The 26,786-nt window shown below is 47.5% G+C and overlaps 1 protein-coding gene and 1 long non-coding RNA gene across 5 annotated transcripts in view; one reads left to right on the top strand and one right to left on the bottom strand.

Annotated features, from left to right (window-relative positions):
- Nucleotides 1-117: 117 nt before the first annotated feature.
- ANKDD1A (ankyrin repeat and death domain containing 1A) lies at nucleotides 118-13,344 on the bottom strand. Of its 4 annotated transcripts, none has more exons than XM_027879192.1 (15): nucleotides 13,250-13,344; nucleotides 10,782-10,885; nucleotides 9,990-10,109; nucleotides 9,500-9,598; nucleotides 8,936-9,040; nucleotides 8,034-8,132; nucleotides 7,521-7,619; nucleotides 6,493-6,591; nucleotides 6,072-6,170; nucleotides 5,771-5,869; nucleotides 4,761-4,859; nucleotides 3,333-3,428; nucleotides 2,103-2,307; nucleotides 1,272-1,403; nucleotides 118-1,044 (listed from the first exon to the last, which is right to left on the bottom strand). In XM_027879192.1, the coding sequence occupies exons 1-15, from the start codon at nucleotides 13,281-13,283 to the stop codon at nucleotides 983-985; spliced, it is 1,551 nt and encodes a 516-aa protein (XP_027734993.1). In that variant the 5' UTR covers nucleotides 13,284-13,344; the 3' UTR covers nucleotides 118-982. The 4 variants fall into 4 exon arrangements, with proteins under 4 accessions (XP_027734993.1, XP_027734994.1, XP_027734995.1 ...); XM_027879193.1 differs by having other exon boundaries at nucleotides 10,011-10,109; XM_027879194.1 differs by lacking the exon at nucleotides 13,250-13,344 and having other exon boundaries at nucleotides 10,011-10,105; nucleotides 10,782-10,869.
- A 30-nt stretch (nucleotides 13,345-13,374) lies between these two features.
- The window catches only part of LOC114055256, a 34,412-nt gene continuing 21,000 nt past the window's right edge, over nucleotides 13,375-26,786 (top strand). Inside the window, exons 1-2 of the long non-coding RNA XR_003570688.1 lie at nucleotides 13,375-13,666; nucleotides 15,764-15,935. This is a non-coding gene — a long non-coding RNA (uncharacterized LOC114055256). The remainder of the gene's footprint in view (nucleotides 13,667-15,763; nucleotides 15,936-26,786) is intronic.

The raw sequence follows: 26,786 nt of genomic DNA, 5'->3' as shown, positions 1-26,786 counted from the left end.
GAGTTCACTACAGTCCTGCTTTGCCTCTAGAGCCACCTCTGGAAATGAAGAAAACCAGCACCTTCTGATTGAATTCCCCTGAAGCTTTAATTATAAGGTTGTACTTGTTTAGCTCTAAGTAAGAATGTTTGAGTGTTTTTGAAATAAAGATGACAAGATATAACTTTCTAATTTGAAGGTACAATCTAGATTTATTGAAATGCATACTTTATTTTCCCCTTGAAATGCTGTAAAAAAAGAAGCATGAAGCATTACTTGACAAATTGGTATTCAAGGAAACTATCTGTCCTTGCCAGAGGTTGTGTAAATAACTAATCCCATGAAAGATACAGTCTGAAAAGAGAAGGGGGGTCATTAATCACCAAATTGATTTAAAAACAGTATGTGTATGTTAATGTGAATTTATAAACACTATATATGTTAATGTTCTTCTCAGAAACTTTTTTTGCGAAGAGGCAAAGCATTCAAAATCTCAGCCCCTAAAGTTCCAAAAGGACCAAATGGTATCTTTGATTTTGCTTCTTCAATTCCCACCATAAGAGGGAAGTTACAGACGAGTCTAAGACACAAGTGACAGACACCCCCCACTATGGTAAGTAAAGAACACTCCTGAAAACAAAGGCTTTACCCTCATTAACTTAAAAAAACTGACAATGAAAAATGTATATACAAACAGGTGCTGTAAACAAGGTACAGTAAAACAGTGTAACATTTCCTGATGCAGTGTGACAAGTGAGGCTTGCTCACTGAGCTCCCTTTACAGTACCCAGACCATAGGAAACTGCTGATAAAAATCTCCCTTCTGTGTAAAGAGCCATTTCTGACCAGGAGCATTTGTTTTACCCTTGTCATTCCAGAGCCAGAAGGGTGCAGCAGTGCCAGCTGTTTCTCACAAGAAGCCCTTGAGTTGCAGCTGCCTTTGAGCAGCAGCAGAGAAGTGTTTCTCCTGTAGCTGAGAGACCAGCAGAGGCTGCTGGCGCTGTCACATCGCCGTGCACTTCCGTGGAGAGGTGGAGTCTGCGTTGGCTTTTTTCCGGATACTTTCTGAAAGAGAGAATGTTCTGCTGCAGGAAGTTTGGAGCCACGGCAGGATGTGCTCACTTATCAAAACGAAGAGGAAAGAAGTGACACGTAATGGAAGCAAGGGGGCAGGGCAGGTGCTTTCAGCTTGTATGAGCTGGCTTCACTGAAGTTTTCCTCTGTGTGTGTTGTGTAACCACAGAGTTCAGATAAATTGATGTAAATAATGCTGAGTGAAGGAAAAGTCTCACCTGCTAAATCTCTTCTTCCAATCCCCACCAGGCCTTCGTACAGCCCCTTGATTGGATTTTCTCCTGCAGTATTCACACCGTGGAGCCAGATCAGCAACATCCTGTGGCCGTGTTCCCTGTAGCTTTTAGTGCCTGGCAAGATCAAACCACAGATGAAATCCCACCCTCGGAGTGCACGGCCCTGACCAGAGCAGATTTCTGAACTGGTGGGTCTGGCCACCCCTGCCTCTGGATTTTACTAGGAGGCTCCAGAGTATGGTTTAGCTAATTTCCTGATTTTGGTGGATTGCTGGATTCATGTGAAACTTAACGGAGTGGCCCTGGATGAGCTTGGGCTTGCTGGCCAGCGTTTCAGGGCAATACAGAGTTTCTGCCTTCAGAGCACAGCTTGGCCCCTTTCTCAAGTTATCCAAACTACACAGTCCTGACAGGAGCCAAACCAGAGCCTCAGGCCCTGCTTCTGCTAATGTGTCACTTAAACTCCAAATGGAACTTCACTGCCTTCTTGGTTCATATCCTTCAAAGAAAAAATAAAACTAGCAAGTTTCTCCCATCCTATAGAACAAGAATTGTAGCAAGAACCCATCAGCCTGGTAAGTACCTCATAAGGAATAAGCAATGAACCACTAATTCCTCTGCTTATGTGCTTTACTCCTAGACAAATTCCAGTGTATAGGTAACTCCACGTTCATTAAAAGCAGGATTTTTAACCTAATCTTTGGATTGTTTCAAATAAACCAACAGGTTTCCTTCATGCTTTGCTCTTACTGCAGCTGAATCTCCTTTAAACATCAAACGAAGGAAGGAAAATACCTGGGAAGCTTTTTGTACCTGTCCATTGTTGTTCAATGGCCCTGATGTGAGCATCTGTGAATTTCCAGTAGTGTGCCAGCTTCTTCCATTCCCCAGGTTTGAGGTACTTAGTGGCTAATCTCCACATGACAGAGCGAATGTGCTGCGTTTCCAGCCTGTGGTCTTGCTTAAAGGTCAAGTGCTTTGCCACCCATGCGTTGTTGGAGTCGCTGTTCAGGTTGTCCTGCAAAGGCAGAACAGGGGGTGCTGAGAGGGTGCCTGACATTCTGCAGCCTCCCACACCCTCAGCTCTGCAGGTCGCTGCAAGTTCATTCTGGCACTTCACACTTTTTTTTTTACTCTCTTTATTCCCCTTTCACTCTGTGCTAACCAGGCCCTTTAACAAAAACTGTTAAAAGCCGGAGAAGCCCGTGTGGATCAGGATTTCCATTTCCATACTGCCTTTTATCTGGGCAGAATCATTTAATTAAATCTCCTGCTTCCCTGCAACACAGGCTCGTGTTCCCAGCCTTTACATGCCCTGCTGCAAAGAGGCTGGATGACATTCCCTAGGGCTGCATGGGAAGCCCATGGAGGGCCTGATCTACACAGCATTATTCCTGCGCCTGGGCCACAGGCATGTGCCCTCCTTTTCTTCCCCCTCTAGTGCCCTGGTATGGGAAGATGCCCAAAATCTTAAGAAGACACGAGGGATGTGGCATTTGGCTGTAATTTCAGCATGCTCTGCTCAGCTTGGTTTGGGCACAGGCCTGGGGAAAGCAGGGTTTCAGATGGCAGACGGGCTGAGCAGCTGCAGTTTGAGAGGGAAGTTGGTTCTATGACTCCACTGCTCACAGCAGGAGTTCCCTTCCACTGCTGGAAAACTCACCACGTCCCATTTGGTGACATCAGGCCAAGCATTTTCCTGCTCAGTCCTTCAATTTTTCCCAGAAAAGGGGACAAATGCTATCCCACCCCCTTCTACAGGGCTTTGGGAAGAGCTGTCAAAGAAACTTTGAAAACCTCTGTTCCTGGCAGCACAGCCTGGGATTTCTGACATCTTTTTAAATAAGGAAAGCCTTAAGTAGATGCTGTTGGCACTGTGAGGACTTCTGTTTTTCTTAAGTAAGGGGATGAAAGTCGAGGTCAGGCTGTCACAGGATGCCCTCTATTTCTTTTCCTTTGACAGTTGGTATAAGGAATCTCAATGGAGCGGATGAAGCTCTACCTGCCCTGGAAAGGGCAGGGGATGGTGTGTCAGCTGCTCACCTTTTCCCATTTGTAAAACCTGTCAGCTTTGATAATCATGTCCACCAGGTTGATGTGATTGCCTCGGGCAGCGACATCCAGAGACGTTTTCCCCTGCTGAAATTAAAAAGGGGAAAATGAGCTGGAAAAGGCCTTGCACCTTAGGAGGCACAATCTCCTTTGCAGCAGCAGGGCTACTGAGTAATGCATCCAGACAGGACCCATTCTCCACCTATAAACACTTCATGTGTGAGCTGGCTTTGATCTACTGCGTGCAGGGCGTGGGGAGTGGTTTTCTAGGCTCTGCAGCATCTCCTCTGTTGCCATAAAGGATCTGCCCATTTGGCAGGAGCAGGTGGAAAAGCTTCCCAGTGCGTCACAGGCTGCTTTCAGGCTCCCAACCACAAGAGTGCAGCCAGGAGAGCAGCTCAGCACTGCAATCCAAGGCATTTTACAGCCTTTTGCACTGCAGGTTTGCTGACACATGAAATTGAAGTGATTTACACAACTTCAGTCATTTTATAGGCTCCACATACCCATGATTAGAAACCGTCTCCTGGGAAAAGCACAGGCTGATGGGACTATGAAAATGTAACCATGCTCCTTATCTGAACGTGATTTTGGATTGGGCAGGGAGGGGATTCGTATTTCTATCTAAACTCATGGAGCAGAAAGAACGAGACATGAAAATTTCATGAAGCAAGCCAGCCCAGCCACCAGGCATGCCAGGGAGAATGGGTCTTGCCTCAGATGTGAGTAGAAACCAAATTTCACCCCGAGAAGTTTGAGTGTGTTCCCTGAGCTGGGTGTCACTGTAGTTCCACAGAGTGCTGGAAGGTGGCAAGTTCAGCCAGGTGACTTCAGGTCTGCATGTGCTCTAACCCACTGAGGATGGCAGACAGTGCTTTGTTCTCTGCCCAAGCCTCTTCAGCATTTTCTGGGCACATACCACACTTTCAGGCCACATGCAATTTACCTGATTTTTCTGGAATTCTGTTGATTTAATTAGAGGGCAAAAGCCCTGGAAACTATGCCAGATCTATATCAGATATTTTATCCTATTAAAAGATGTGTATTAAAATATTATGTATATACATAAAATATGTATATGATTCTTGGGATATATTGCTTATCATTATTTGAAATCTTTGATATTAATGTATGTGATAGCACAAGTAGAAGCAGAAGAAACTAGAACAACTTTGAGAAGGAAAAGGTTGCTCACTGTGTGAACTGTTGTCCACCTGCCTAAAAAACAGCCACTTCTTTCCCGGAAAACACATCAAAATAACCTACTCAGCAGTGTTTTAAAGCCTCATCCCTGGAAGCATCCAGATTTTAATATTACTAGCCTTTCTTGAAAATTATGAAAGACAGTGGCAAAGACCACCTATCTATATTTTTCCCTCCATACTCCCAGGGGACCTACTCAACCCACAGAGACTTTACCTTGTCCGTCAGCTTCAGGTTAACTCCGGCAATGAGAATCATCTCGGCGACGTCCTGCCTGCCGTGCTCTGCGGCGATGTGGAGCGAGCTCTGCTGCCTCTGCACAGGGAGGGAGAAAGGACTACAGTTCAGAGAAGGACAAGTGTGAGGCTGGAAAGGCAAGACAGAACATCACCAGGAGGAAATGCTGTAAGAATGCTGTCAACTCTGCCCTCCTTTCCCCTTTACCCCTTTTCAAGCTGAGGGTCAAACACCCTCCTATGTCCAGCCAGAGTTGGGTTCCTCTGGCTGAGCAGAACTGGTCTGTCCCTGCCCCAGCACCAGCATTAAGAAGCCTCCCTGATAACAGTTCAGTCTAGATAAGGCTCTCTAGGGTCACTTACAGGATTATATTATTTCCTATTATTTCAACAATTTCTGTGGGCAGGTAGTTTGGCCTCGGGAGGGAAGGACCTGTGCCAGTTCTTTGTTCCTGGGACACAGGGCTGGGTTATTGTCCCCGCTTGGGATTGTTTAATGGAAACAAGTAAAATCAAACAAAAAATGTGGCAATTTTATGCTGTCATCGGGAGGGAACATTGCTACAAGAATGAACATTAACTGAAACAAGCTACACAAAGCCCTTCATTCAGAAAATTACAATGTAGTGAGACAACCAGCTACCCCCAGGCTTGCCTCCCGTTCTCAGCCCTCCAAATGTTTTGCAGAATATCTTCCAGCTTGAAGTTTCTCCCACTTGCTTCCAACGAGGAGGAGAGGGCCTGACTGCAGCGCTGCTGTGCACAGGTCCCAGGGATGTGGCACAGCCCACGTGTTGAATGCCATCCAACAATTACCTCACCACAACACTCAGAATCATTTCACGGGCTCCACGTTTCCTAAGTTGCGCTTCCAGGTTTTCCACATTTTAAAGCATTCCTCTTTAACCCTGTCCCCAAGGTAATCAACACCCCCCCCCCCATGCAACTGGTTGACATTTCAAAGACAAAGAACAGGAGCTGCAGCCTTACATTGTCTGGAACGTCAAGGTCACAGCCTGCCTCGATGAAGAGCTTCACCATGGCCGGGAAGTTCTGCAGCACCGCGATGTGCGTCGCTGATGCATTTTGCTGTCGAAAGAAGACCCTGTGCTTAGGGAGAGCTCAGCTCATGGCACTGAAAGGACCATGCTGTGCCCAGCATGTCTTATTCTATCACAGCTGACTGGGGACACTGCACCTCTGGTCCTTGCAGAGTTGCTTGGTGCTCTTGAGCAGCTCCACAAACAGACTTTGCCCTTTTTAAGCGGTGGGAGCATTGAGAAGGACTTACATGATTAACAGCATCAGTGTGGATTCCTGCATCCATGAGGATCCTGGCTATCTCCTCGTACCCATGCAGTGCTGCGTAATGAAGGCAGTTCATCTTCTTCTGAGAGGCACCTCAAAAGAGAGGGGTGTTAGTCAGGGCTTCTTTTTAGAGGATGCAGTTGGTACAGACTATCCACAGGAAGCTCCCTGCTTCCCTCCTGCAAGAGCCCCATGGCCCCACACTGACAAATTATGGAGATTGTCTCCACATGGAAACCAGTACCAGGGGGCTTCACCTGCCTTTTTGTACAAAACCACGCCTACCTTTCTCGGGACTCCCTGCGCTGTTCCTGAGTGCTGGGCTCCACAAGGCCCTCCCTGGGAAGCCAGGCATAAACCCACCAAGTAGTGCTTGGAAATGGAATCACCTCCACGGAGCTAACCTGGGTCTGGGCATTGACATCAGCTCCTGCATCCACCAGCAGCTTCACACAGTCCCTGTGACCCCCCTCAGCAGCCAAGTGCAGAGCTGTAAGGCCTTCCTGGACAAGGCAGAAAAGGACACAGGCAGCATTTCTGTAGGCAAGGCCGAGACAGAGCAGCAGAATGAGCAAGACTCTACCCCGCCTTCTGAAGCCATGACATGTTAAGGTACCAGTTCTGAGGGTCAGGGATCAGGAATTGGAAACCCGTGACCCTCAACCATATTATCCCTTCTGAGGGTTGTAGCTCATTTCTTTACAAGAGAACAGAAACAAGCAGAATTCCTTAGTGATTTAATCTGGTTTTATTACTGCTCTTAGAACAAAGGGCAGCTCATCTGGGGGGAGACAAATGCTACCAGTTACCACAGAAGGTGGCTTCCCCTTTGTTTCAGATCTTAATCAAATACTCTTTCCAAAGACAGTAATCAAACAAGACTAAAAAAAAAAAAAAACCAAACTGATAAACTTAATTGGGAGTGTGCCCTGGCATAAATAACAGCAATACTAAGCCAATATTTGCCATCTAAATCATTAACTGTGTTCCAGCCACGTAATTTTCCAGAGCAGATCTGTCAAAAGGGAGATCTCAAACAGAAGGTCCATATGTTCAGTGACTAAGTCAATACTATAAAGCATGGAGAAGTTTAGTTTAAAACACATTCAATAACCATTTAGGCACTTGAATGTCCAAGGGTCAGGGAGAGAAAGGGAGATTAAATGGAGTGATAAGGTAGGTCAGCAGATACAGCAGGAAGAGAAGGCAATACTTTTGAGCTGGAAATTGGTCCAAGACGGATGTTGCCTTTCACTGGTACTCTTCAAGTGGCACCTGGATTTACGCACGTAGGCTTCAGATAAAGTCAGCTATTTTCTAGACCTCTGCTGTCAATACTGACTATTCAGCCTGGTGACTGTGGCAGGAATGTATTTCTAAGGAGGAAAAGGGTGAAAGTGATGTGGTTACTATTTCATTTAAATGTACTTACTGAGTTCTTTCCATCAAGGTCCACTCCAATGTCTATAATCTTCTGCAGCACGGAGAGGTGTCCATTTTTAGCAGCTAAATGCAATGCTGTGTTTTCTTCCTGAAAGTAAACATTACTTCATAAATATATGTATCACAGGACTGGTGTGTTCATACACCACAGCCTTGCACAGAGTATATGCAGTGTGTCTGAGGAGGTTGTAACCAGCAGCACGAGACTAAAGCAATCTTCTAGTAGTTGCAGCAGGGAGGGAAGAAACCCAGCTACCTTAAACTGGAGCATGGTACACCAGGCTTGCTGCATGTCCTGTCTGAAAAGCCCTGGAGAAAAATCCAGCATGGACTGAAGTGTAAATGGCTTGCAAGTGGATAGGGGAGAAAAGCCCTGACATACCATAACTATAGTTAAAACTGTGGAAACTCACATCCATGAGCCTTCTGGTATCCTGTTCCATGATTTTCACATCCATATCATTGGACTTCACTTCCCTTGTGTGTCATTTTATGCCCATACCTTGTCTTTGGCACTGTGAGAACAACCCAGTCGAATGAGGAACTCCACCACCTCCACCTTCCCATACTCTGCAGCCAGGTGGAATGCTGTCCTGTCCATCTGGGAAAGGAAACATGGAAACACAGTCCAAAAAGGCTCAGGAGGCAAAAGATCAGTTCATCTGCTGCAAGAAAGACAATAATGCCTTGGGTAATAAACTATCCCACAAAGGGCAGAAGTGCTGCAGTTATTTTTTATTCTGCTGATTTTATTCTGCGTTACATTTGGGATGACCCTAATAAAACAAGGTGAACAGAACTACCCACTGGGGCTAACAGGCATGTTGGTCTCACCAAACATTGGAAAAGAGGTCTTTTCAGTGGTTATTTCCTATAAGTAGAGGATAATAAATAATTTACTAAAAGCAACTAAGGATTAAAAAATTGACTTCATATCTAAACCCCTTTTGGGGAAAGGCAAATCTCTTGTTGATTCATTTAACTTCCAAGCATCAGAGTGGGGATCATTCTTGGGAACATGAAGGCCATGGAGCAGAAAAGAATGTGCACTAACTCCTATTCTTATGCCATCTCCAGGAACAGATCATCAGTGCTGGAACATGCTGGAAGAGGGTCACCCTTGGTTATTACTTACCTACAACACACTCAGGAGCATCGTCAGCAAGACAGTATGACACTGAAATTCCTGAATTTATTCTGCAAAAGGCAGAATTGAGAAGTCCTGGCTGCTAGAAGTTTGACCAGAGCCAGAATCCCTTTGATCCCCAAGCCCACTCTGCAGGAAAACTTCTGGGAATAGCATTTGACTCCAGGTCTCTTCCCGAGACCAAGGGCGACATCCCTGCTAAACTCAGCAGAGCAGTATCAGACCTCAAGAAACAAAGCAGTGATGAGCTTTCCTACCTTGTCTGTCTCATCCACACACACATCCTCCAGGACCTCCACGATGAACTCTATGACCTGGACGTGTCCCCTCTGAGCAGCACAGTGGAGCAAGTTCCTGCCATTCTGGAGAGGAGATAAAGGACTGCTCATTTAACGAGTCCAGCTCTGTGGGTCAGTCTCTTTTGACAACCTGCTCCTGTTAGCAAAAACCCATTTCGTGCCTCCCTGCACCTCTAGGGCTACACTCATGCTGCAGACAGCAGGTTATGATTGCAGTATTAATGCTCCTTTTCCCAACCAAGGTCTGTCTTAGAATCCACTGACTGCTGATTCACTAAACCCATCTCCCACTTCTGTAACACCTTCCACATCAGCGCTGCCCAAACACGAGCTGAGGATGCTGTGTGCATCTCTGTAGCTACAATGATTGGACTACACCTGTTTTAGGGATAAGGCAGAGTGCAGAGGGCAGTTCCCAGAGCAGGTGCTGTCACACATGACTACCCAACCACAGGTGAGTCTCTCTCTGTCCTCCAGCACTGTCTAGAGCCGTGTGATGGAGCCACACAGGGAGACTCTCACCTTGTTGACACGGTTAATCTTGGCCCCGGCGCTGATGAGGATCTGCAGGACACGGAGGTGGCCAAACCAGGCAGACAGGAGAAGAGGATTCATTCCAAACTGGGCAGAAGAGAGATACTCACAGTTAAACTGCAGCCACCACCATCCCCACCATGGAGGAAAGCCGTCCCCCTAGCTTCATGCAGTTTCCCAAATCTATTTGTTTCTCGCTGTTATTTTTTCTAGCCTCACTTTGTCCAGTTATTACTATTCCTGCCAGATATTCACAGCTCACAGATTCCACCAGCACAGATTCCTTCCCAGTCACTGTGCATGCAAGGAAAAGGCCAAAAGACAGAGCACAAAACAAGTCTCTCTCCAGCCCCTTGCTCAGCAGGTGCCATAAGCCATCCTGTGCCACCCACCCAGGGATAAGGTGATGTCTGTCACTGCTGGCCCAGTACCCCGTCCCTGGCACTCCCCCAACACCGAACACATTTGCAGGACATGCAAGGGAGAGTCGCCTTTGTACACTGTCTTCATCATCCACGGGAACGTCGTGATCCAGGAGCAGCCGCACGGCATCCGCATTCCCTGCTCCCGCGGCCCAGTGCAGGGCACTCCGGTCTGTCTGGAAGGGAAGGACAGAGGGGGAAGGCTCATGGATGCAGACTGTGTGTGTGTATCCACCAGCCCTCCTGAAGGCCAAAACCTCCTTGGCCATCCATGCAACTGGAATTTCTCACACTGTGCAGGGTCTTCTTTGGACACAACCCTCTGCCTCTCTCCTCTGCTGTCAGGCAGACAGGTGTTAGTCACCTTCCACTCAGGAACTGCAGGGCTATAACAACAGCACAGGAGTGGAGAACACTGCTGCCTATCAAGGGGCAGACTGAAACAGTAGGGATGTGTGTAATCCCATATTTCCATGAAGATATTGGTCAACAAGAAGAGACCTGCACCAGGCACTGAGTTTGTCCCACAGCCTTGGCATGCAGAGATAGCAAAATCAAAGCCTTTCGTGGCTACTGTGTGCATCTGGCACAGAGGTTACGAGGGGAGCCATAAATGATCACCCTCCCTCAGTACCTGCAGCTTTCCAGTGTGCTCAGGATGACAGTGGGGGTCTCAGTGTGTTGAGGAACTGCTTGGTGGCCATAAGCTCTATTTGGCACAGGGTGGTATATTTTAAAGCTTTGACCAATTAAGCAGCTAATGAGAAGAGTAGCATTAAGGAGCTGCAGTTCTTAAACATGCCCTCAGCACTTCCTACAGCTTAGAGGTGGAAAAACCCGGGACTTACATTGTTTTTGGCTTTGATGTCAACCCCTCTCCTGATGAGCTCCTCCATCCTGGCGGTGTCATTCCGCTTGGCTGCATCATGGAACTCCTTCTCTGACTGAAGCACTGCAGTAGAGCAGAAGAGTGAGCATTAAAATGGTGCTGGCAAGGAGCACAGGGCAGCGTGCCCCAACAAACCTCCCCTTCATCTCACCGGCCCCCGTGGCTTCGGGGAAGGGTGACTGCAAGAATATTCTCCCAGCAAGAATCCCAGTCTTACAGATGTTTGCTGGATTTGTCCTCTCACACCGTCTCTCCTTCCCTGAGTATCCCTGTGCTACATCGGTGCTCTTCCAGTCCTACTCGCTTCTCTTCTGATTCAGTGTCTTTCTCTGCATGGATTTGCTCCAGCTGCAAAACCTTTTGATCCATGAGGTCCATGTCCAGAGCCAGTGTAAAGGCTCTGACAGATCCCCCTTTCCTCCATCCTCCCACCTACATCCCACCGCTCAACAGGGAAGCCTTTACACATGGTCCTGCTGTCCCGCTCTGGGCAACCTGAACCAGCCAAGCAACACAGAACTGCCAGCCTGGCCCGTGATTAGTGTTGCATCACTTAATAAACCGTGGCAGTTCTGCACATAATTTACCACAACTGGCAGTATTTGTCCTGCACAGTTAGGCATGATTTAAGAGTGTTTACTCTCCATGCTGGGCCTTGCCCCAGCAATCTTCTCCTTGATCGAACAAACCTTCCTGCCAAGAAATAAGAGTAAAGCTGTGACTCTGGGGTTGCCACAGCCCCACAGGGAGGCTCTGAAGGTTTTTGGCAAGGCTGGTGTCAGTCTTTGTTGGACTCAGCCTCTGCCCCACTGCTTTTGGGAAATTCTTTCAAGAAGTGCTGGACTCAGACCCTCGGCCTGCAGTATCCCACCGGAGAGCTGGCCCAGAGGCTTTGCTCTCTTCCACACTTCTGCAGAGCTCAGGCTGCAGTTTGTGGGGCTCAATGCAAATTCAGGGGCTCAATGCAACTTCAGCTGGTTTCAACACATCACTAGACACTAACCACATGATATAGAAGAGGTGTCAAAACATATTGTTGTTCCCATTCCAACACATTGAGGAGACAAATAGGAGATCTGCTGCCGAAATAGCACTACCCCATTTTTCTCTTTGGAGGGCACAGAAGAAAGGCAACCCTACTGTGGACCCTAAGAGCTATAGAGGTATAAGCTCATCCTCCAATTTCCATTCCCCTTACCTCCAAATAAAAAGGAGCTCAAGAAAACCACAAATAATACAACAGGATCATTCAATAGTGTGTTTATCCACTTAACACCAGACATGATCACCTGAGACTGTGTATTCCTCAGTGTTGGACCTGCTGCTACAATTAAGGCAGTAGCATTTGGACACTGATTTCTGCAGAAACAGGATTTCCTGTACTATATATTAAGGCTCTGTTATCATCTGGTCAGGGGTGTTAACAGGATTGCATTTCCATACCACGTGGACCCTTGATTTGAGAGGCAATATCAGGAGAACTTGTGAAAAACACGTGGAGTTTTTGTTAATTATCAACACCAAGGGCAACACACATACACCTCCTTGTAAACACTACTCTGTTCAGTGGAGTAAATCCTATGTTTTAGTTAAGAAAATGCTGCTGCCCCTGCTCTCCAAGTGACAGAATTGTGTTGTTACATTTTATGGTTGCACAAAGCATCATCGCCAAGAGATGCCAAACAACCCCTTGCCTTATTTATTCTCTCCTCTACCTGTGAAGATGCAGTAACAAACCCGGCATCACCGAGGCTGTAGAAGCCACAATTTATCTGTTTTCAGCAACACATGGAAAACAATTTGATGGTCTGAGTTTCCTATTTAGGATCCACACAGCTCTGCTAGCTCTGTAAATGTAAATGCACTCCTCATCATGGCATAAACCCAGCCAACAGCAGCATTTTGGTGGATATTTGGCAGTTTTCCTCCTCTTCCAAGCTCAGATTCCAGGGTGTTTCATAGTTTGTGTTACTGAATATGAATTCAGTTATCCCAAACAGCGTGGAACACATTTTAAATTATTTGTCCTCAGTCCAATGCACTAACTCATGGGAAATTTATTATGCAAGAGATGTAAAAAAGCCGCAAAGGAGACAAAAGACATGCAAAGAAATGTGATAAAACCATCCACAGGGCTCTACCTGGAGCTGCAGGACACAAAGACAACCCAGGATGGGGACCAGGGGATAAAGGGGGCCACAACCCCCAAGGGGGGAAGGTACTGGAGTTATATCCAGCATCTGAGCAGGACAGGATGCTTTGGGGCAAAACCACGCGTAGGTTTATACACCTGCTTTGTTTCCGAACGCATTTTCGTGCATCTGGTTATTCCTCGGAGCATCCCCGCTCTGCCCCCTGAGCCACCCCGGCCCCGCGGCACGAATCCTCCCGTCACGGCCCGGCACCCCCCGCCTCGGCCCCACTCACGGGTGTCGCCCTCCGACGCCAAGTCGTCGCCCATGTCGCGACACAGCGGCCCCGCCGCGGCCGCCTCAGGGCGGGCTGACGAGGCGCGTCCCCGCCGCCTCAGAGCGGGCTGGCAGGCGCGTCCCCGCCTCCTCACGGGCCGGCCCGCAGCCGCAGAGCGCCTCTTTAGCTTCTCTTTAAAGCAAAAATAGCAGAAAATAAGCCCTCTTTCCCACAAACGCGGCCTTCTCGGGCCGTTTTGACGCGGTTGGAGGGGGGACGCGGAGCCGCCGCCATTTCGGCCAGGTGCCGCCCCTCACCTCAGCGCGGCTCTGCTGGGTGCTGCTGCTTGGAGGTGGTTTAATTAAAAATTTAATCTAACTCTCTTTCCGAAGCAATTTAGGAGGAGAGGGATTTCTGTTCTCTGGGAAATATGGAGTGGGTTGTTGCTTTTCTGCCCTGAAAGCAGGGGTCAGGGTTTGGTGTTCTCAGTAAATGAGGTGCTCTCGTTACCTCAGATCCAATAGCGAGTGCAAGAGTGGGCAAAAGGGCTTTTCCCTCAGAGTTTTAGTGAATTCTCCATTTTCAGCGCTGTGGGTACTTTCGTATTTTATTTTCTTCTCCATTTTAGTAGTATGATGAGGAAGGAACCAGGCTGAGCTGAGGCTGGGGGGAGAATCTGTTTCTGTGGGTCCCCCAGACTAATCCCCCCTGGAATACTGCATCTGGCTCTGGAGCTCCCCAACATAAGAGGGATTTGGGACTTGTGGAGTGAACTCAGAGGAGGCCATGGAGATGTTCCAAGGTCTGGAGCACCTCTGCCATGGAGACAGGCTGAGGGAGTTGGCATTGTTCCGTCTGGAGAAGAGAAGGCTCCAGGGAGACCTTATTGTAGACCTTCCAGTACCTAAAGAGGCTCCAAGAGAGCTGGAGAGAGACTTGACACGGGCCTGGAGTGATGGGACAGGAGGGAATGGCTTCAAACTGACAGGGTTAGATGAGATCTTGGGAAGGAATTCTTCCCTGTGAGGGTGGGGAGGCCCTGGCACAGGTTGCCCAGAGCAGCTGTGGCTGCCCCATCCCTGGAACTGCTCAAGGCCATGTTGGTCGGGGCTTGGAGCAATTTCATCTGGTGGAAGGTGTTCCTGCCCGTGGCAGTGGGGCGGAACGAGATGAGCATTAAGGTCCTTTCCAACCCAGTCTATGATTCTTTGCTTCTGGCCTCAGGATAGGAGAGATGACATCAGGTTTTTATTCCCTCCCTGTACCATTGTGGCCCACAGACCAGGTCCTTATCAGGGCTCCTTGGAGGAGTCTTCCCCAGCCCTCCCTCCTCTCTGTACTGCTGATTTTGTCTGGGAGCACATGCTGATGCCGGCCACCACATGAGGGTGCCAGTGCTGTTCACCTGCCATGATTTGCTACTCGAGCAGTGAACTCCAGGGTGCAGGTGGGGCTGTTCTGTGGGCTAAGGCCAGTTTTGGGAGACACCCCTGTCCTAATGACCCTTGTGAGGGTCTGTGATGCTCCTGCAAGAAAACATGGGGTGTTTGGTGCAGTGGGATATGTGGGGAGGCAAGCGATGTCCTGGAGGGATGCAGAGACCCTCTGCTGCTCCAGACATGTCTCTCTGTGGGCACAGTTACACCAGAGCAGTCTGCAGGGCAGGGAGATGGTGTTTTCCAACTCACCAAAGCCCAGCACTGAGTGTTTTGGTAACCAAAGCGTTCGCTGATGCAGTGGGACCAGGAGCCTGCCTGATTGTGAAATGGAGAGGTGGAACCAAAGCTCTTGAGCAAACACAGAATGTGTGGGGGTTTATGGGTAGCTCTCAGAGCTTTGGATTTGAGTTTTGTTTGCCTTTTATTCAAATTGAATTTAAAAAAAAAAAAAAAAAGACCCTCCCTCTGGTAGGAAAAGCGAACATAAGGTCTGTCTGGATAAAAGGGAAGCCCTTCTTTTGTACAATAGCTCAGCGGGAAGGGCATCCTCCCCGAGGAAGGGGGAAAGCTGGGGTTGATCCTTCCTTCTGCCAGAGGGGAGATACAAACCCTGGGCCACGCGAGACCCCAGAGAGCACCGTAAACAGCAGGCTGTGAGCATGTCTGGTGTGGAGAGTTTTCCTTGCTCCTTCCTGTTATTTTAAATAATTAATGATTTGATGGATCAGGGAGTGAGGAAGGCAGGTGTCCTGTCTCCCTGGAGAGCAGTCTGTGCACCCGGCAAGACGCAGCCTTGCCCTTTCTCGATGAATATTTAAGTGTCTTCAGACAAACTGGAACGGTGCCAGCAGGAATGGCTGAGAAGGGCTGAGCCCTTCCCACTGGGTATCCTAGTGCCTGGGGGCTGGGGAAACAGCCCTGAATAGGGCAGGGAATAAGAATAATCCCTGCTTGTACCGACTGTGGACGCATCCCAGCCTTAGGTGGGACCTCTGGCTGTTGCTAGTCTTTTGTTATGCTGTGAGGCATCCTTGGATGGAAAGCTGTCTGGATTTAACCTGCCACTGCTAATGTCACTGTCATTGTCTTCCAGAGCCTGAATCAGCCAGGACTGATCACCCACAGCTCTTCTGCTGCTTGATGCTGACCTTGGAAGAGAAGTAGTGCAGATGTACTGAAAGTTCGCATCTGTTTGTGAGCTTGGATGTTTCCAGCAGGCAGGAAAAAAAGCAGTGTAGGCAGTTCCTTCTGTCCTTCCCAAAGAGGTATGTGTTCAGGGGTGGAAGGGACCAAGCCTTTCTGCTGATACCGAGTACAGAATGCTGCGACGATTTATTAACGACACTGAACACTTACCTGGCAATCCGTTTATTAGCTAACAGACCTAAAAGAGCTTCTGGATTTTTCCATTAAGGCTGTGGCATAACCAGTGACAGGGGGAGGTGGTAATTTGAGCTCTTTTTGCAATATTTTTCCGACATTGACCCCATCTTCAGAATGGTGTTAAAGTCTTTGACTTTATTTCACTTGAAGGATAATTTTAGGTGAGTCAGCTACGTGCTCTTTCTCACTTAGAAGTGAAGTTCTCCAATTTTTATGTACTAGTTTAGTATAATCATTATTTTCAATCACATTCAAAAATCACCAGCCAGGCTGCTTAAATCCGTGTCATTTTAAAATGTGCCTCTGTTAGCTCTCCGGTTTAGTTGTATACACTGTGATTTTAAAGTCAGTTAGATTTGCAGTTAGCCATGTAATGCAGCCCACAAACCAGTATGTGTTTATGCAGAAACAGTTGCTTACCTAAAGGTTTAGCAAATTGGACTTTAATTTATAACCTCCCTTTGGAAGCAAAACTGGAAGGTGACTCCTCCTGCCTGCAGCTGCCTGTAGTTTGGGAAGCCAATCCTCTGCTTCCCTGGAGCTGCCCACAGCAGGGGAGCCTGACTGAGGAACAGCCTCCTCCATCCCTGGAGGATTGTCTTTTCTGGCATATGCTGCCACAGCCAGGGAGTTGAATATTGCATGGGAGAGGGAATGACCACGTTCCTCTTTCACTGCTGATGGTCTGTTTTCACACGACAGGCTGTCAAACAGCCCGATGTGCTGAGGTAGCAGCCACAGGCTCTGCCTGGCAGCACCCAAACCAGATCTCTGGGCTCTGTGGTACACAGCTGCCATTGATGCCGTGAGGAACTGTATGTTTGTGCTGCTCTATGTCCCTGCTGTGGCTGTGAAAGGGACTAACCATACCAGTTCTGAGTTGTGGCTTGCAAACTGTGCTTTCAGATGTGTCCCATTAGAATGGAATACACGTTACAGCTCTGGCTACATGGCTTCATGTGTGGCTCCAGTTTATTTATTTTTGTCTGGCCTAGGCTTTTAGTTGTTCTGTAGACTAGGTTATTTTTGGTGCTTTCTTTGATAACTCGGTTCCTGTGACATGCTGTGGAGCCAGAACTCCTCTGGGAACATACCAGCAATGCACACAAACATCAGCCCTGTAGCTTCTAACTGTCAACATACGGAGCTTTCAGAAGGCCTGGATACCTAACGGGACTCCACAAACCCACTCTGGAAGCTTGAGAAGCCATCCAGCACTTTCCTCAAAGGCTGCATTCATTTCCTTGCAAGGCTTCCACAGAGGAACAGCTTGTTAGAGGGACCTGTGGAGCTTGGAAGCTCTGCCAGTAATAATTCAGGCCCAATTTTGAAGTCAAATATTTAGCTAAACAGAGACTGTCTGATGACTGGATTAAACACAGACTGCATCTGAGTGAGCTCAACACTTCAGGTTTTTGTCAGTGTCCATTTCATGAGCCTATAATTCCATTTTTCCTGTCTTCCCAGACTCTGCTCATCCTGTGTAGTGTTTCAGACTGCACAGAATGGGGTATTTCAGCAGAGCTGCCGCTCCTAGCCCAGAAAGCAGCCTGAATCACAAAGTGATGTTCTCTGCTTTAGGCTTAGGAGTAATCCAGTATTATGGGATTGGGAGGAAATCACATTGGAGAAACGGGAGGGTTTGTTTGTTTGTTTGTTTGTTTGTGAGAAAAAGTCTGAAGGAAGCCAGAGATGTCAGAGAGGGTTGGTGAGTGAGCCTTGCCCTGGGAGATTCTGCTGCATGGTGTTGACACAGATAATTCAGTCCATGTAACTGGAGGTTTCAGCTGGTGATTTTGCACTTCCCACTCCAGTCACTCTCACTTCCCAAAGCCGATAGGCCTTTAAATCCCTTGAAAAGATAAATGGGCTTAAGCGTCTATGTAGCTCTGAAAGTGAAGCTTACATGTAATTAGCACTGTGGCCGGGGTTGTTCCTGGCTGTCAGGTCACTCCTGTTGATCCCTGACCTCCACACAGAGCTTACTGACACGAGTGCACTATATCTTCCAACCTGGTATATCCTTCCATCTGCAGAGAACTGGGCTCACATCTGTCCTGCAGGAACACATGAGAAGCAAAAAAATACCTGCCCAGTACCATGTGTGCCTGAATGATATCTTAGAAAACACTGTAGGGAGGGGGATATTTGTTATATCTGTGATGCTTTGCTGAAGGACATCAATATTAGCCCATTGTGTTCAAACCCTCTTAATGCCTGAGTCCCAGGTCTGACCAGTAGTTGGGAGATTACTGATGTGACAGCCTCTGTCTCACGGTGCTGATCAGTTCACAGTGGTCATTCAGTGTTTTGAACCGTTTGCTTTACTGGAATCATGGAGGCTGGTCTTTCAAAGCTGGGAATGCACCACCAGTATGCTCTTAAAAATCTACTATGTGACCAAAAGTAAATGGATCAGGGAAAGATCTAAAGGGCAAAATATTCCTTCTCGAGTTTAAGAAGAGAAGTGGTGAGATGGAGCCGGGGTCCTGGCCCTCCCTGGTTTGGATGTGATGGTTAACTGAGCAAGTGTTTGGTTATGGGAGGTGGGAACGGCTGCCTTGTATAAACCAAGCAATAATCAGACACTGAATCCTAATCCCCTCACTGACATGCCTGCAGGCAATGTTTTTATTCTCACTTTCCTGCATGTGTAAAAAGAGGGAGGATCCTCTGCTTCCTGGGCCTCTGAGGACTGTCTGGCTCCTAAAGGCAGTCTCTTCCCTGCTCTTTACGGGACAAAAGTGCGGCTGAAATGTAGGATCTTATAATCATAAACCCAAAGTGCTGATACCTACTGCCAGAGGCATAGCCCTGGGCTGCTCTTATGCTGCACTGCAGGACTCGATGCAAAACCTGAAGCAAAACAGAAAATTGTGTTTGAGGATTTAATAAAAGCAAAGAGGAAGCAAAGGGTTGCTCAGCTGTGATGCCGTCACTGCTTTCTTCTCTGACCCCATGGAAAACTGTGGAGTGCAACGGGAGCAGGCAAGCACACTGTTAGGAGGCAGCAGTGCAGCTTTGGAAGTGTTTCATTTCTCTCTCTCAGCAGTTTTCTTCCAGAGCTCAAAACATCTGTCTCTCCTCCAGCCACATGCAAGTGCACCGAGAGCATTTTGTTCCAAGCCTAATGAGTAATTTTATGGTCTTGGAATTGGAGAGAGGGAGAGGGGGCTGGGACAGCAGACGGAGTCATGTGCTCTGTAAGGAGTTCTGCTGATGTCAAATCACAGCCTGATGACTTTTATTTTATTGCAGCCCACCAGGCTTCCCTTTAAAGTCCGCTCCTAGAGTTGCTGGTGATCAGTGCAGGAACAGCTCCAACACAGGCTGCTGCATTCCAGGGGCTTCCTCACTGCTGGGCACAACAAGCAACAGGGAAAATAATGACATCAGTGGAGAGGGGAGGTGGGGGAGCTCAGCTGGGCGTCAGCTCTGCTCTGTGTGCAGAGGGAGCACACGTGAGTGCAGAAAGCACTTTGCCTGTCCCGCCCCTGCCTTCAGTGCTCAGGAGGGATGAGAGAACAAACAACCCCAGGCAGATGTGTAATCACACCACTCGAGTGTCGAGCAGATGGTGCTGAAATGTGGGGGTGCACGTGGTCTGTGAACAGGTACAGAATGAGCTTATTCAGATTGTAGCTGGTCTAGGCAGCGTTTTAAAAGCACAACCCCAGCTTTCTCTTGGAGAAGCACAGTTATCTGTGGGGAGAGATAATCTGTACACAGCACAGGAAACAGAAGGCAGATGTTGTCATATGTTTGTCATATATTTCCACTGTGGGGTCTTCCTTTGGGAGAGGCTCGCAGATCCCAGGCCCCGGAGCAGGACTTGCACAGCTCCACGGACACACCACGCTCTGTTTGGCAGGGGCAGAAGAATATACAGCGCTCTTCCTCCACCTGCCCAGGTTCTCCTGGTCTGAAGAGCAGGTTTATATTCACTCACTGTGACTCAGCTGTAGAGTCTGACTCATTTTCTTGCTGTTACTCATAGAAAAGGAAAGCCAAATGGTAACCAGTCTGTGCCTGTAGCCACCTGTAATTCTGCAGCTTTCTGCTGTTAATCTTTGGATGAGTTTGTTGGCACTAACACACTTATCCTGCTGAAACTTTTAATTCTTCTCTCTACAGAGAAAGACTGATTAGAAAATAAAGTTTTCTACCCCTAAAGCTAGGAGGAGGTGTGCTGAATCTCCATGGCTGCTTGTGGAGTTCCTCAAATGGGACTCTTTCAAGCAGACACTTCACAGGGGTAGCACCGGGCTGGGACCAGATGGAGCAACCACCAGGTAGAACTGGGAATGGCTTTTCAGAGCCTCTGCAGCTCCTGAGCTGACCTGTGTGGTCTGGAGGAGGTTGCTGGTGGTCTGTCTCTTAAAGGTGCTCAGTGCTAAGAGATTCTGCTTATTGATGACCAGAAATCTGTCTCACCAACTGTCTTCCCACTGGAATAGGACCTGAACTGTTTGGGCTTCTGTGGGTTGCCAGTCCTCCGAGGAAGGGATGGTGGTGTACTTTGTGTAAGCCTTTGTTGCACTGCCAGCTCAGGAGTCTCTGCCCCCTTCAGACCTGGCTGTTGCTCATTTGCACATATTTTGTCTGCTCATCAGGGTTCAGGGAAGCACCAGGCCCTGGCTCCTTCTCTTGCAGCATGATGGGTGGCTTACTCTGTGCTAGAGACTGCAGGAACATGAGTCAGAGTTGAAAACCTCACTCAAGATTGGGATAGGGAGGCTTTAGCTGTGAGGTGGGAACCAGTGCCTGCCACCACAGCTGGGCCAGGCCCAGCCTTTCCCATTTCAGCCTCATTCCATGTCAAAACCACAGTGCAGCCCTTCCTGCACTGCACAGGAGAGCACAGTGCAAAACTCCAGGTGGGTGGGCTGTCAGAGGACAAGGAGGTATCTTGAGTCTGGAGCAGGGCTGTGTTAAAGCTGAGTTTCCTCTTGGCTGTGGGAAGCTGAGGTTCAAGTCACGGGGCTGAGTCTTCTAAAGGGGAGCTTGGCCTTAAACCTGGCTCTGCCTTCTCAGCAGCCTGCTGCTGGGTGAGAGGCCACCCTAGGGTTCTGCCCTCTTGATCTCATCTAAAGGGCTTTGATAAGAATTGTTCCACTGACTCTCGAACGAAGAGCTGGGGTTTTGGTTATTTTCTGGTGGAAAAATATTTAATTGGAAAAATTCCTGCATGGCCTTGGCATGCTTTCAGCTGGCATGCTGCCTGCTCCTGTCTGAAAATACTGCTGATTTTGACTGCAAACACTTCTTTGTGAGTCTGATTTCTTTGGTTGTGATCCCTCACTTGGGTTTCTTTTCACCTTGAGCAGATGGTTGGAGTTGGCCTCTCGTTACGTGGCACTGAAGTGACCTCCTGGGGCTGCCTGCGTGTCCTGCTGCCCTTCACGGCCGAGCTTGGCTGAGAGAGGCTGGAGTGGTTCTGTAGCATTTAAGGAGCAGGCACTGCCCTGCTGCTCCTGCCGGGCTGCTGTTAATACCCAACACCGCCCCCAGCTCTGGCAGCCGTGCTTGCGAAAAGCTCTGCGGGCAGTGGAAGCGAGCTGGTTTCATCATGACAATGTAGTTATCCTTTTAAGGGAAAATTCCCTCTGGGAGCCAACCCTCAATTACCTCCTGCTCCAGTGCCTTCTTGCTGGAGATGGCTTGTAACACAGCTGAGTTACAGCCACAGGAACTCAGTCGAGTGCCCAACCGCTTAGAAAAAAAATAATAATTAAACTCCGTTGGCCTCCGTTGTTTGCTGAATCTAGAAAATGGGGTCAAAACCCAGTGGCTGGCTCTCCTCATCAGTGCATTTGTGCAGAACCAATCTGTGGACATTACATCTTCAAACCCAGATGCTATTCCCACGGTACTTATGGCGTGTGCAGACCCCTATGTGCGTGTTCTTCCCTAAAGCAGTTTGCTGCAGTATTTGGGAGCTCTAGGTAGGACAGGCCTGGTGACAATTAGCCAGTGGAAGTGTCTGCAAAATGCCAGGAAACTGGGGTAGGCAGGGGCTGCATTTCAATGTGTTGTATTCACTGTGGTGAATGGGGAGGGTCCTCCAAGGGCCCTGAAAAATTCCTTCTATTCTGCTGACATGTCTCATGTCCACAGGAACGATGTCTAACCAGGATGGGGCTGTTGTGGAGGTTGCCCTCTGCCTCTGCCACAGTGAGCACAACAGGAGCTGGAGAGAACAGCCTGTGATCTTTCTATTCTATAGGAATGGTGGCCTTGGCTCCAAGCCCCCAAATTTACATCTCTTATGTTTAATGCTGAAAATACTTTACTTCCAAACAAGCAGCTTACCAGAAGAACATGACAGTCTTGAATTCAAACTTGTTGCAGGAATGAGACCTGATTCCTTACAGACTTTCTAGGGACTCCTTCTTTTGATGCCTGCAAATTTACCGGGATTGTGTGAGAAAATAGCATTTTCTCTCATTTAAAAAAAGAACCCTGTACCTGTGCAGCAACTTGAGCCAAAATAAATGGACCACAGCTCATGGCCTGACTGGATCGTCTGAGAATGAAACTGCTCCTTGGAGGAGCAGAGGAGCCAGCCTGGAACCCTGTGCCATATTTCGAATTAAATGCACAGGAATCCTACTTTGTCTGCCTAGGTCAGGCTGAAAGAGCTCTCACATCTTCTCAGCCTTCCCAAGGATTTAAGTTCTCTTCCCTTTATCTAGAGCAAGGGAAAAAATATAAAACTTTAAAACTACCGTGAGCAAACAGGAAAGCAATCACATGAGCTCCATCAAAATATGTAATTTCATACTTTTAAAAACTCCTTGGGTTAAATACTTAAAGAATTATAAATTAACTAAAGTGTTGAAATTGTGTTTTTGGGCTGCAGAGCAAAACTGTCCCCTTTTGAAATGTCAACTTTCCAAAACTATTTTTTGGGCATTTCTTTTAACCATCGCACTTTTCCACATCAGCAGCCCTCTGTTAACAGCTTTGTGTTGCTGTTTTGACCTGAAAATGTTTTGCCAGAAAATTTTTTCACCAGCCTCCTGTGAGGCCCTGATTCCACCCTTTGAGGTAGGAGGTTTTGAACCCACCTGGATGGAACAGCAGAAGAGACAGCAACCCTGCTCTTGTTGGAAAACATAACTGTTGTTTGCATTGATGACCTTTCAGAAATTCATTAGTTCTTGGCAGTTGGAAACGAGTGGAATTTATTTGCCTCGCTCAGGAAATTCAACCCATGCTGTTGAAAATTCAGTGTTGCTCCAGAGAAAGAGCTGACCAGAGAGAGGCTCTGTGGCTGGGCAGGAAGGTTATCCCTGGGATGGGGACTGGCACCGGAGAAGGTGGGTGCGAATCTCTATCTCCTGCAATCTCCCATGCGACATCTGGCCGTGTTTTTTCCCTTTGAGCTTCATTTCCCCTTCACCACAGATTCTTGCAAAGCCCCACAGTGCAAGAAGAGCCGGGCAGTGCTTTGCTGTCATGGTGAGGTGGTGTCAACAAACCCGGAGCGTTTTGCCAGTGTTTCAAAACTCACTTCTCCTGGAGGATGAAATAGCAGAGGAACTTGCAGTTTTGTTTTGCACGGATCCTTGCCCAGTTAGTCATGCTGGCTTTGCACATCTGCTGGGCTTTTGGAGATCTTTGCACGTTTTATAAATTTCAGTGTCAAATATCCCAGTGTAGGGTCTTGTACTAGATAACTTGTGTCTTAAACAGATAAGCATTTCTCCTGGAAGAAGCAGGGTTTTTTTTCTGTGCAAGGTATGTTTTTCTGGAAGGAAAAAAAAATAACTCTCCTCCAAAACTACTCGAGTTTTTGTGGAAGGGAGGGAAAAATATTAATATAGTTAAAACCCTCACCAAGCATCTGAAACTATTTAGAGACCAAGAGGGAATTAAACGTTTTAGTAAAGGGTAAAGGAAAACCAGTAACCAGCTTTCAAATATCCTGATTTCTGGATATGGCCCTGCTGTGCAGTTCTGAGGGGAAGGAGACTTTGGATCTGTTTGCATTTCATAAATGTCATATCCTTACACGAGAATGGGAGCCAGGTCTTGGCACTGCATTCCCATGTCTTGCCCTCTTCCTGTCTCTGACCTCTTCTCCTTACAGCCTCTGCTCCAGATGGCGCTTTTTTTTTCCCCAAAAACATCTCCAAAATATTTCGAGTTCTTATTTATTATTTTAAATTAACAATATGGCAGATATAACGGAGCTATATAGTATTTTCATAGTTTGTCTTATCCACTTATGGGTTACTTTCATATTGCCCAAAAAAAGGGAGATTTGGAGGTCCATTCCCATCCCTGCTAAGGGTTAGAAAAGTCATCAAAGGACAAATTCTCAGAATTGGCTTTTTGTTTGTTTATTTGTTTGGGGGTTTTTTTGTCTGTTTTTTTGGAGCACTTCATGTGGTCATCTAATGTTCTGGTTATCCAGTGTTTACTGGAAAATGTCACTAGTTCACCAATTAAAAATAAAAGTTAGTAAAAAAAAAATGGAGGTAGTTCTAGCTGGGGTTCCCTGCATTTTGACTCCTTTCATTTATTTATTTTGGGTTAATAATTTTAAAATTAATTTCCAACCTGTGAAAAATGCCCATGTTCTAAAGCATAAACTTACCTCTCATGAAGGGGAGGATGTGGAAAATGTAAAAATGGGGATTGTTGGGGGTGTAAAAAATGGCTCATGAATGAGATGAGGGCGAGGAGTAAGGGTTTTCTTGGCAGCAGCACAACTAAAACTTATGGAAAGTTTCTGTCAACACAGAGCTGAGCTTTCTAAAGATCAGTTGTTCTGGCAGGCAAGGGGCATGAGATGAGAAGGTGGGTAGAGATGAGAACTGAAATCTGGAGTGGGAGAAGAGGATAAATTTGAGGAGAGCAGTCCAGGCTGCAGAGGTATGAGCATGATCTGCAGGGGATTTCTAAAAGGCACATTTATCATCTCACAGTTCCTCAGTGAGAGGAAAACCAGGGTTAAAGACCTGAATAGCCTGTGAGGTTTATCATTCCCTGAGTCTGGTTGCTGAGGCTTCTTCCAGTGTTCTGTGGAAACCCTATGGCTGAGAAGGACCTCAGGCAACAGTTTCATTCTACGTGAAAGAAGGTGAGATTTATCCTCCTTCCCTGCACATGTGCTCCTAAGAAATCCCAGTGATGGAGGTCCCTCTGTGGATCCCATTCTGGAATACATCCACACGGTGCCTGGAAGGCTGTTCTAGTTAGAAGTCTCCAACCTTTTTTTGCAGCAAATTAAGCCAGCTTTGTTTTTTTTTCCTTTACCTGGTCGCTGTGATAAGCTGTCAACAGCCATTTCTCTTAAGAAGTTTGTAACTTCTTACAAATGCCATTTTGCAATATTCCAGACATCAGGATTGCTGCTGAGAATGAAACCGTTAATGTTTTGTAGCATCACCTACCAGTGGTTGCCACAGGAATATTGTGGGTTGCTTAGGCGTGAGGGAAGGGCTGGGAGAACACAGGGACTAAGGTGCCTGGAATAAATTAAGCACTGGCCTCTCGAAGCGTGTAAATTTTCAAAGCACAACAAAACAGGGATCTCTGTTCTCTGAACACAGCGGGGACCTTCTGTGTCTACAGATTTTCTGACTCTTAAACTGGAAAGGGGAAATCTTGGAGAACTTCACTGCTGATGACTCATATTTCAGATAAAACACGCGTTTTTTAATAGCAAGAATAATTAGTCATCAGTGTAGGCTAGCCAAGGCTGTAGTAAATGTTTTGGCCCCCTGGGACTGGAAGAGCTCTTTCTGCTCCTTTTCAGTTGCAAATTATTGAGTTCTGGAGGATCACTGTAAGGAATTCAGGACCTGCATTTTCTATTTCAGATTACACAAGACAGTCTTCAAACAACTGACCCACAACTATCCATTGAATTAAAAGCAAATCAGGCAAATGTTTGATATGCCAACACTGTGAATATTTTCTTTAGCAACTTACATTGTTTCACATAGTGCTGGACACTTCCCTTCCTTACCAACATTAATTTAAGGCCCAGAAGGATATGTTGTGTCTTCTTAGTGTGAGAAGAGAGTGCCCTTCCTCTACAGGCTGTCTGTAGAAATCATCCCCATGCCTTGGAGATTCCTATGAGGAACAGCCCCCCTTCCCAGCAAAGTGTTTGCTAACCACACTTTTTTACCCAAGTGAACATTCTTATTATGCAATAAGATTGCATACTTGCACTCTTTCCCTGCTTCCTTGTAACTTTTGAACCTACTGACCAGTCTGTGACCAGTTTTCACAGAAGGGAAGCAGTCACTGTGATAGCAGCTCCTCCTCCTGCAGCTTCCTGGCATCCCAGCAGAGGAACAAGGCTCTGGTGTTGCTCACTGTCACTGCTGAGTGAGCTCCATATTCTGTAGACACCTCAGAGTCCACATGAAGATGTAAAGGGCGGCCCAGCCAGCACTGCTGGAGACTGCACTTGGTGAGGTGATGCTTCCCACTGCTTTCCAGAGGGAGATCCTGGCCTTGGCTGTGCTTTCTGGCCGGGGCAGGCAAGCTGGCAGGCAGGGATGAGTCAGGAACTGCTCTGTGTGCAGCAGCAGCTCCAGCTCTGTGCCAGCCGCAGCCCCCAGCGCTTCTCCTTCCTCCCATGCTGTGGTTAGCACAGCATCACCCCAGCCTGACCACAGCCTGTGCAACGTTCCCTCCTCCACAGCAAAGCCTTAACCTGCTGCTCCTGGTGGCTCTTCCTTGATCTTCTTTGGGACAAACAGCTCTGA

This window comes from Empidonax traillii, unplaced genomic scaffold (assembly GCF_003031625.1).
Source record: "Empidonax traillii isolate 1590-97213 ecotype Southwest subspecies unplaced genomic scaffold, ASM303162v1 scaffold52:size1600334, whole genome shotgun sequence".
Classification (NCBI taxonomy): domain Eukaryota; kingdom Metazoa; phylum Chordata; class Aves; order Passeriformes; family Tyrannidae; genus Empidonax; species Empidonax traillii.
The sequence above is the reverse complement of the archived record's forward strand: the minus strand, read 5'-3'. Positions and strand labels throughout refer to the sequence as shown.